The following is an 11215-nucleotide window of genomic DNA, read 5'->3' as shown; positions in this document are numbered from 1 at the left end:
CTATTGTCCGCCATCTAGTCAGTAACGGTCAGTGTTAGTCGAAATCGGTTGAAACTCGATCGGAAGTCGGTTAGGCGGTAATTTGCTCAGCCCTAACTAGAATATGGGTGTGGTTAACGTGTTTTCAATCCTCAAGCCTAAGAGTACTTGTAATGGCAGGAGACAATTAGGGGATTTATAGCACAGCATGCAGCTGATTTATGCGCGCAGAAGAAAAAGATGAATAGGAGTATAGGACAGATATGCTATTGATTTTCTGCAGAAAGATCAGAAAAGATGTTAATTTGTGCAGAAAATCAGCCGTGCCAGCTACTGGATGAAAACAAACAAGAAGCAAGACAGCAAAGGAAAAACGTGAAACAAGAGACAGCAGTCAGCAGAGATTCTATCAAAAGGAAAGCAGTGCTTTCCTTTATCTTGGGCAGCAGTAGCAGATGTGTGGGCTAAAAATACTTTAGCTCACACAGTCACACATACTTTAAGACTGATGAAAGAGAGTAAAATCAAGCAGAGAGTAAGAGAACCTTCCTTTAGCTCTTTTTCTACTGAACTCTTTTTGAAAAAATAAATATGAAAAACATGAACAAATTTTTGCCTTGCATTCAATTTTCTAACGGAAAAAAAAAAAAAAAAAACTTAAAAATGAATTTTAAGAATTTCTCTTTCTCCTTCATATCCCTAGAAACAAAAGAGATCCTTTTGTTAACAGGGTAATTAATAGAATCTATTGAACATGATTGTGGATCCGGATCATCTCTAGTCCAAAAGGATTGATCTCCGGTCTTCTAGTTATTTTTCTGAGAAGTATTAGGGGTCAATAAGTTTCCTATATTTGGTTTGTATTCTCTTACAATCAACCATTAAATTTGTAGGGTCCACAATTGACTTATGTGGTATCTACATAAGTCTACAAATTCAATAGTTGATTGTAAGAAAATATAGGCCAAATATAAAGAATTTATTAACCCTTAACATTTCTTCCACTAGTCTCACTGGGAAGCAAAGAGCTTCTGTGCTTCTGCTTGAAGGGGGGAGTTTCGGCTGGGTTTTAATACAAGGGAAAGGAGAGAAAGACAAGAGAAAGTGGCGAGGAAGAGAGAGTGACAGATTCTTCATGAAATTGCTCTGCGTGGCCGCACAGCAGACGCGTGAAGACAGAGTCACGGTTATTCTGTGGTTTTTTTCTTTTCACCTACAAGGTAGCTGCCATTTTTGAAAGAACGAAAGCTCTTGTTTTGCTTACCAGTTCTGCCATTTCTTTTTCTTTTTTGCATTTTGGTTTTCTGAAGCCATTTACGGTTTGTTTTCTTCTCCATTCCTGCAAAGGTTTGTTTGTTTTCTTACACTAATTATACCGTTTTAAAATCAAGACTAAGGATTAAACAATAGTCCAGAATAATTATAAAACGCAAGAATTAGTGCAACTGGTCGCCTCTTCTCATCCTTTCCTTTGCTTAAATAATAATAATAATAATAATAATAACAACTGTATTTCCTTGCAAGAGAAGACCCAAAGGCCTGAAACCTGAACACCTAATGCAATTAGTGTTTAATTGATATGCCTCATTCCAACTCAATCAAGACTAATATTTGAATAACATATATAAGAAATACTTCTGTCTCATCTATAGCAAACCCTATTTGATGAGGCCGGTGAGGGTCGCAATGATGGTTTTAAAAAAAGATTTAGATTTTTAGATAACGTGATTGAATTTGAGTTTTTCATTTAAAAAAATTAAAGCTATTGCACAACATGCCATACGTCGAACATTAGATGCCATCCATTTGAAAATGAATTCTTTCCGCCATTGCCAAAATGACACATGGATCTATTCAAAATTCATCCCAAGAGCCCAATCACTTTAAATTACCCACTAATCAAGTTCATCATCTTTAATTATATGCTTTACTATACTTTCATGATTGATTGTAATGGGTGATTATATATTGAGGCACTTCCTTTCGATACAAGTCAAAAGTATATTTCAACTTGGTCTCCCATTGGGCTAGGCCTGCTAGGGTTCAGTTATGACTGAACCTATTTGAGATAGCGATTGGAACCCCCTCATCGTCTAACCCCCTTGAAATATTGATTCTTCAACGGGTAAGGACTACTATAATAACACACATCCTTCCTGCTTAGAAAGAAGAAAAAAAAGAAAAGGAAGGAAAAACAATATTGATCTAATCTCAATTATAATGTTCAAACATGCATAAGTAATAGGGCATCAACATTACGAAAAGTGCTACACATACTCTTATTCTCAAGTGCACACCCATTTACGTAGCATTAAAAATTATCTTGAATTTTAAATTAAGGGAAGAAAAAAAATCATATTTAGTTTTTAGGCTTTCGTCGAATTTAGATTTAGTCATTAGGTTTTCAATTTCAAGAAAAGAGTCTTTAGGTTTTGCCGAAATTAAAAATAGAGTCCCTGTATTACTTTATCATCAAAATTAACAGTTTCTAATGTATCACATATGTCTCATTTGACATGCCAATGTCCATCTCAACATCCCAATACAATTCCAAGTGAATAGAACCGAAGTCTTTTATTAATATTATGAGTTTGCTATTTAAGTTATCAGGTTTTGTGTTCTCTTTAAGTTTCACCTGTCAATTTGATTTTTTCTTTTTCTTTTTTTAAATAACTTAGCACTTATTGACATGGCATTGTATTTGGGTGTTCATGACATGTCAAATTGGTCGTTAACTTCAACAGTATAGTGACAACGAGATCTATTTTAAACTTTGGCAAAACCTGAAGACTATATTTTTAAAGTGAAATGCTGGGTGATCTCTTGGTGTTCTTCTTGTATCCTCATGATCCTATGTGAAAATTATTTTATATAAAATAAAAAAAGAAAATACTCTTATTTCTCTCACTTGGTTTTTATAAAATAATTTCCACCTAAGACGAAAAAAACATAAGAATAAAATCTAGCATTTTCAATTCTTAAAATTGAAAACCCGATAACTAAATTTAAATTCCTGAAAACCTAAAAACTAAATATAGTTTTTCTATAAATTAAAAAATAATTTTTTCCTATCACATCAATAAATACATACTTAATAACTTAAAGTATGAATTAATTCATAACGTTTCTCTTTCAAATCAATTATGGATTGGACCCCAAATGTGCAAATGAGTCAAATGCAAAGGACAAAGGGTGGGAAGATAGTAGAAGAAAATATCTCAACCGTTACATTGCGAGCTTAACAAAGTGGAATTACCCTCTACTGATGTAGAGACAACTATTCTAGCTTTCCCTTAGCCGTCAAAATTAGAATCATATCAAATGCTTTGCATTTTCACACAAATCTGAAGGAGTAACCCAATCTAGCGGCTCTGAAGTAGGGAACACACTTATTGTACTCTACTTCCACCTCACTGGATTGGACAAAAGCATTTAAAGAGCTTTGAACCTGGCTGGAAAATATTCAAGTCATGTACACCTAATAACTACTGCGTAGACCCACGTCCACCCGATTTTCTTTGACTTATTGCAATTACTAACTCCATGATTTCACTATCTATTGGTATAACTGACGGCCAAGATGCTCCTGTTACCATCTATCAGATAAGACGAGGGCCCGCCAAGTGGGACCCTGGCGTCATCAATCATGCCCATCATGCGTACACGATATCATCTACAATTCTATATGGAAGCTTCACATGTCCCTCGAAGGGACCCATCCTGATTTATTTATTTATTTTCTTTTGAAACTAAATTTGTCGTGTGAAACGTTTCTCCAACTTTTCAAGTGAACTTTTTTTTTTTTTTTTAATATGTTCGCACAAGAAAAAAAAGAAAGATTCAAATTAATGACTTCTATTTTATTATGTGTGATCCCGGTCAATTGAGCTACCTTTTAAGGACCCAACAAAATCGTTTGAATAAAAATTTTGATTGATTTTTAAATGGTAGTTTAATCAGTTGGAATAACGCTTTATCAAACAGAAGTTATTAGTTCAAATTTTTCTCTCTTATTTATTTATTTTTTATGTAAACATGTTAAAAAAGTTAAATTAGAACAGTCTCCTATTTTCTCTTTTTTCTCCCTTTTTTTTTTCTTCTAAATTTTATCCGAAAAAATAATAATAATACTTAAAAATGCTGAGTAACATTTTTCTTTTTATAATGAAAATATTTAGGCATCATTTCACTCTATGGTCTTATAATTACTTCAAGATTGGTATTTTTATAATGGTAAAAAAATTATTAATTCAATATGTAAAATCTTTTTTTTTTTTTTTTTTTTGCCCTTTTCCCAAAAGAGAGTGTTAAAGAGCTATTTCTTTCTACTTAGTGTAAATTTTTAGATTTTTTTTTTTTTTTGAACTTGTTCTAAATTTATATAATTTTTACATACATTTTTAATAAAATATGTAATTTTCATAAGTATTTTGAACACATATTAATTGAATATATTGAATTAAAAAATTATTTCAACCTCTTTTTTTTTTTTTTTTAAAAAAAAAAAGCTTTGTCCGTGTAAATTTTAAAGGGATTATTTACAATGTCATTTCAAGTAATGCTTTTAAAGGCACTACTTCAAATTATTCCCTTTAATCTTTTTTTTTCCATAAAAGCATCATTATTTCACTTATGTTTCAAATTATTTCCTCTTTTCTTTTCTTTTTTTAATTTTTAATTATTATTATTTTTTTTTTTGTGAGCAGTGGATAATACTAAATAGACAGAGACAGAGACTCGACTCCCAACTACCCACAAGTGCCACGTTACTATGCACACGTGTGCAGCTAAGCCCCTTCTACAAACCAAAACAAATCATAATTTGAACGGTGATGAAGCATGTTACGTAGATTAGAATATTGTCTTATATATAGTACCATAGCAATCCCAGCACAAAGATGGCGTTTAGCTTGGATTACAAGTTATTCTATGCAATTTAGTCAGAGATCACTGATGATGTGGGATCACTTTAAATTATTCTCTCTATTTTTTTCCCATTTTATTCATTATAATAATATGATTTATATTATTTATTACTACAAACAAACAAAGATTTAGAAAATGAGATATCAGTCGTGGTCTGAGGTCCATCATCAGCCACCTTTTACTTTGTCTGTTTCACAACTGAACCTGCACAGGTAGCTTAACTCTTTGTTGCTGCGTCCCTTCCCCGCCTCTCTCTCTCTCTCTCTATGTCGGTGTGACTCTTCTCCATTTGGGTGTTTTTCCTTGGCTGCTTTGGTCTCAATTTCTGGTTCAAACGTCAGTAACAAGTTACGAATTTTGAGGGGGCTTTGGTGATTGAAGTTTTGTCTGTTTATGTTCGTCAGGTACTTCTCTTCTAGCTTTTTCCATGTTTCTGATAAAATTCTCTCTTTTTGATCTTCAAAGATCAGAAAACTTTGTTTGATGCTTAATTGGTGTTTGTTTCTTTCAGTGTTGACGTTTGTGGTGGTGGTGTTATTAATCTTCTCATTTCTGACTTCTAATTCATTTGGGTCTTTCTATTTATTTGTTTTGATGATCTATGGCCGTAAAAAGTCGTGTTTGGTGTAAACTATGTATGTATTTGGGCAGCACTCAGTAGAGAATGTTTGGTGTGCTTAGTTGACTGATTACTCTGAAACTTATGGGTATCTGTTAGATTAAGCAATTCTTACTTTTGGACCACTTTAATGCTTGTTTCGAGATAATGATTAGGGTTACCAGTCGCATGTCGGGTATAAGACTATATAAGTCAACTATAGCCCAAATCATTTAATTAAACAGATCAGGTCCCTAAACACTAATCCGCTAATTTTGTGTCATGTCTATGAGTCACGTCAACAATTGCAAGTGCTAATTGCCGCATGTTGGGTTTGGGTTTGGGTCCGGGTTTGAGTTAAGGTATAAGTATAAGACTATATAGATCAACCGTAATTCAATCTATTTAATTAGGTGGGTTAGACTTCTAAATCTAAACCCACTAATTTCGTATTGCCTTTGCGTCAGATTTGCAGGTTATGTGAAGGACTGTCGGCCTTAATAATGATGCAGGTTGATTGTCTGCTTAAAACGTCAATTCTTCTAAATATAATTACTGCTGAATTTTATTTAGCAGAACTCAATTAATAGTTGATTGCTTATTGATTTCTGGTCCCCAATATCGTTGGAATTGATTATTGATATTCAACTTGGGCTGGATTGTGTGATAACTCTCTCTCTCTCTCTCTCTAAATTTTTTTCTTTATATGCCCAAGTTGCTCGAATTATCATTCAAAATGGGGTCTTTGTAGCAGTTTGGGCAGTTTCGATGACTCTATTATATAATGAGCTTAAGGATTTTTTTTTTTTTCTGTTTAGTTGGTCAGAAGAAAAAAAAATTCCATGGTGATACACCACACTATTATTAGCATTCTTTTGCAATAATCAATCTTTTGACAATTATTAATTTTTCTATATGTAATGATATCATCCTGAAGAATGACGGTTTTGTGATATCTATGCACGTAAATGCCCAAAACCTCACAAAAATAGTTTGCTTAGGTTGCTAGAAACTATAAGATTTACTAATATATCTCTGCTCATTTTACCCTGACAAACTTTTGTAGTTTGAACTTGTTATATAATCATGTAATTTGAATATTTATAGGAGTTCCATGTGCTCTGTACATACCAAATATTCAAGAGTCTAAGTCTTGTGCATGTGTATGTGGCTTTTAACTGGAGTTTTGAATAGATGTGAAAAATCTTACGAATTTGATGTCAGGCTAATGGTAGTTTTCTGCTTTTTAAGTAGTTGATGTGTTTGTATTGCTCTCATACCTGATGATGACTTGATCAACTATCAGGTCAGCTTTAACGTAAATTTACTTCATTCGCCTCAAGAAGACAACATACCATAGGAGAATTTGTTCCGACTCTAATCATGACTACAAATTCACTTATTCCTTCCAAAGATCAGAAAGAAAAACAGATTGTTCTCACTGAGGTAATTATTTGAAGCTGCATTTTTATGATTGTTCAATTTTTAAGTAGAAGCTTCCTTACATCATCTTTAAGTCCAACTTTTGAAAATCATGGTGCTTTCAGGTTGGTAATACAGAAAAACAGTTGTGGACATTGATTTATTCCAAAAGTCTATTGCACCCTGATGTTCAAGACTTGTACCGCAAAGTCCGTTCTAGTTATGAGAAAATCATTCTAAATGATCATGAACTGGTGCAACTTCAAGATGTTGAATATTCCTTGTGGAAACTTCACTATAAGCATATTGATGAATTTCGTAAGACAATAAAGAAAAGTTCTGCTGATGGAGAGAGCACAAATTTAGTATTGAAAAAAAATGCTGGAAATGTGCAGAGAAGTGGTGACAAGTGTATATTAGGATTCAAGTCATTTCTCTCTGAAGCAACTGAATTTTACCAAAATTTGATTGTGAAAATCAGAAAATGCTATAGCTGTTCAGAAGATTCCTTCTTGCATAAAAAAGGTGGCACATCTACTTCCTTTGAACCTAAGATGCAGAAATGCCAATTTTTATGCCATCGGTTTTTAGTTTGTCTTGGGGATCTTGCTAGATACCGAGAACAATATGAAAAACCCGATGTTCAAAAGCATAACTGGTCAGTTGCAGCCTCCCACTACTTGGAAGCAACAATGATTTGGCCAGATAGTGGAAACCCCCAGAATCAGGTATTTCCTATTATGCTGTTTCTCATCAAATCACTTCAATCATCTGATCTATGCTCACTCTTTAGGAGTCGTTAGAATATGAAATTTGTATTGACAGTTTTAAGTGCTTCTATTTTAGTTTTCATGTGTGTAACCAACTTTGGTCATTTGTAGTTGGCAGTATTGGCTACATATGTTGGTGATGAGTTCCTTGCTTTGTACCACTGTGTAAGGAGTTTAGCCGTTAAAGAACCTTTCCCTGATGCCTTGGATAACCTAATTTTACTCTTTGAAAGGGTAAGACTTGATTTTTTTTCCCCATTTGTGGCTTTAATTTTTATCCTCAAGAGATTCACTCCAAGCTTGATTTTCTATATTGGCATATCTCATGGCTTGTTATGATCTTGCAGAACAGGTCATCTCATTTGGGTTCCCTTCATGGTGAGGCCGACTTTGATTTCTTAAAACCATTTGAAAGAATCAATGTCCAGGGCAAATTACAATCAAGTGAAGATTTCTCAAATTGCAATATGTTGAAAGCTGAACACATTTGCTCCGTGGAAACAGACTTATGGTCTCTTCTTATCAGAACTATGAGTTTCTTTTTCTTAGAATCCAGGTACTCCTAGCAGATTAATAAATAGTGTGGTTACATTGTGGCTTTTTTTTTTCTTTTTTTTAACGTTTCCGCAAAAGGAGAGGGAAACGGGGGAGGGGGGTTTGAACTAGTGACATCTGCTTTATAAGGCATGGTCTCCAACCGATTGAACTATCCCTTAGGGACCATTGTGGCTTTAATTATAGGGTTATTTATATTTTAGCGACATGGGGTTTGGGTTGAATTTAAATTATTAACCTGTGGTTTCAAAAGCTGCACTTTGCTCATATCCTTTAATACTGTTTCAGCCCTAAATTGATAAATTCGCATGTGTAATTCACGTGCCTCAGAGAAAAAGTCGTGAGAACACATTAAACAGTTTCATTTCAATGAGAACAAAAAGAAATTACAATTAGATTTTAAAAAACAGGTTGGCGCAGAAGAGGAGCTGATCTGTTTCCCCTTTTCCATGATTTTCTGTATATCTTGATCTCTGATATATGTAGAATCACTCCAGGCACATCTTGCTTCTGTATAGCGGGTTGCTTTATTTTGTTTGTACAAGAACTCATGTTTTTTGCTGTTTTTGTTTTTGTTTTTAATGAGGCAGCTTGGAGGAATTCCCTTGTGCCTTTGCCTCTGCTATGAGAGGGTTGGATGCTTTAATGGCACTAGATGATACAAAACTAAAAGCTGCATTGGAATCCTATGAGTGTTTGGATTCAGCTAGAGCAGGCCCCTTTCGAGCCCTCCAAGTTGCTTCTATTTTTATCTTTATCATAGAGAACTACCTAGTGCATGGTTCACAAGTAGGAAGGTCCAAAGATAAAAATGATACGGAACAGCTTGTCTGGACACAATTTGCAATGGCTGCCACAATCATTTTCATGGGTCGCCTTGTTGATAGATGTTTGAAGGCTAGTCAATTGTATCTTTGCCCCCTCTTACCAGCTGTGCTTGTATTTGTGGAGTGGTTTGTGGGCATGCTTGATCAAGCAAAAACGTGTGGGGTTGATGAAAAAAGTAGAAGTGCCATCTCTTACTTTTTTGGTGTGTTTATTGAGCTTCTAAACGAGTTAAATGTTGAATGGGGTGAAGGCACGTCTCCAGATAGTACTTCTCTGTGGGAAGACTATGAATTGAGGGGCTTTGCACCTGTAGCATGTGCGCATGTGTTGTTAGATTTTTCAACTCCTTGGGAACATATAGACAGTTTTGAAAGTGGGAGTGAATGCCGTGCTCACCGCATTATTAATGCTGCAATGAAGATTGCAGAAAAATCAAATGACTCTGGAAATTGGATCTTCTATGATAAATTGGTAAGAAAATTCTACATGGGAGAGTCAAATGAATTTCCAGAGAGAAAAAAATCAGAAAAGGCCAATTCTGATCTTAAAGTCGAAGAGCCAAACCAGCATATTTATGAAGCCACAGAAGAATGTGAGGAACTGATCCTGAAGACTCCAAGTAACCCCCATGTGATTGGTAAATCGGCTGCCACAGAAGAGGAAGAAGTCATTCTCTTTAAACCTCTAACAAGATATAACTCGGCACCGCTTTACAGTTCTGTTGCCATGAACGATCAAATGTCTCTGAAAGATTCAGGGGATGAAAATGGACCTTCAGATGAATGCTTGCGCCGAGCTACGTCACTACTTATTGCGCAAAACCAGGCCGAGAGTGATCCTTTAGCCTTCCATGCTGGTATAACTAATTTCAAGTGCAACGTGTCATTCAAGCATCAGGAGCCTCTGGTGAAGGATACAGCATCTCACCCATCTTTAGAAATACCCATCTCTGCTGGGCCTCCCTCGCTCAGTGCTTGGGTCCTCAATAGAGGAAGTTTGAGTTATGATAGAGAGAAAGGGATAGGAAACGGTAGTAAACATAGCTTGGAGCCTATAGAGGAAATGCCTTCTACATCCTTGAGTGGTCTTTCCATCAGCGAAAATAGGGATTCTGTCATTAGTTCTGAGCATGAATATGCAACCACCAATTACTTGTCTCCTACTTACTCTCCTCCGATGCCTTCTGCTCCTTTATTGCCTGATGATGCTGTCTGGTTTAGTGGCATTCAATCTAATTTTTCCAACCGCACAACCTCCGGGGGCGTTGGTGTAGCTAACAATTTTTATGGTCCATCACAGGTACTAGGTACTTCAAATTGGAGTGCTGCTTATGTGCCTCCTGATTATGGTCATAGTGTCCAGGGTTACCTGAATAATCACCCACCTTCACGTCAAATGACTTCTTCTGAATGGCTTCGTCAGTACAGAGAAAATCACAATCTTGGGCAGGGCAATAGTTATATATGGCCGGCTCATTCTTATGCTCCTGAGAACCTTGGAAACTTCCAAGATCATGAAGCTTCCAAGTTTGGTGTTTTTGATCGGTGGGGAAATCCTATGGCTTACAAACCAAGTGTATATATGGAGAGCCCTCAGTTGCAACCTGCTTTGCCTCTTGTTTACAGTGCAGATGATCACAGGGAGAAGCTGTTTCATGGTTACCAAAGGCCAAGCCCCTTTGGGTGTGGTGCTGTGACAGAGCCACAGCCACTTTTGCAGTATCTTAAAGAGAAAGAATGGAGACTCCAGCAAGATCCTACCCCGAGAGGCCCTACATATATGGGAAATTAGAAGAACAAAGGTTAACCATTTCATACTAGCAGTCCACTTGGGTGCATGAATTTAGTTGCATCTTCATCTTCAGGCAACATGTAAAGTACCCGATGGAGCTCGAGATGTCGGATTAAAAAAGTTTACATGTATGCATGTATATATGTACATAGATGTTTTTACTTTTCCTTCTGAAAGAGGAGGTTTGAAGAAAGACTGCAAAAGTGTCAAAACTTTGCTGCTGTCAACAATTTTCGGAATTCAATCCACACATTCGCTCACTGATCAAACATGATTTGAAGCATGTGTTGAAAGTTTCAATTGCTATGAAACTTAAAAAGGAATGATCATGATTTAAATTGACAAA

At 35.5% G+C, this 11215-nt stretch overlaps 1 protein-coding gene across 2 annotated transcripts; it reads left to right on the top strand.

Annotated features, from left to right (window-relative positions):
* Window positions 1-5046: 5046 nt before the first annotated feature.
* On the top strand, window positions 5047-11129 carry LOC132172062 (nonsense-mediated mRNA decay factor SMG7-like). Of its 2 annotated transcripts, none has more exons than XM_059583496.1 (6): window positions 5047-5309; window positions 6815-6949; window positions 7051-7653; window positions 7807-7929; window positions 8043-8251; window positions 8841-11129. In XM_059583496.1, the coding sequence occupies exons 2-6, from the start codon at window positions 6887-6889 to the stop codon at window positions 10867-10869; spliced, it is 3027 nt and encodes a 1008-aa protein (XP_059439479.1). In that variant the 5' UTR covers window positions 5047-5309; window positions 6815-6886; the 3' UTR covers window positions 10870-11129. The 2 variants fall into 2 exon arrangements, with proteins under 2 accessions (XP_059439479.1, XP_059439478.1); XM_059583495.1 differs by having other exon boundaries at window positions 6810-6949.
* Window positions 11130-11215: the final 86 nt, after the last annotated feature.

This window comes from Corylus avellana, chromosome ca2 (assembly GCF_901000735.1).
Source record: "Corylus avellana chromosome ca2, CavTom2PMs-1.0".
Lineage (NCBI taxonomy): Eukaryota > Viridiplantae > Streptophyta > Magnoliopsida > Fagales > Betulaceae > Corylus > Corylus avellana.
Note: the sequence above shows the minus strand (reverse complement) of the source record. Positions and strands in the feature narration are given on the sequence as shown.

Excerpts from the sequence above, each read along its gene's own strand:
- LOC132172062 (XM_059583496.1), top strand. The coding sequence starts at position 6,887 with ATGACTACAAATTCACTTATTCCTTCCAAAGATCAGAAAGAAAAACAG. Across the intron at positions 6,950-7,050 it reads AACAGATTGTTCTCACTGAG|GTTGGTAATACAGAAAAACA; the intron begins GTAATTATTTGA and ends TGGTGCTTTCAG. Across the intron at positions 8,252-8,840 it reads TTCTTTTTCTTAGAATCCAG|CTTGGAGGAATTCCCTTGTG; the intron begins GTACTCCTAGCA and ends TTAATGAGGCAG.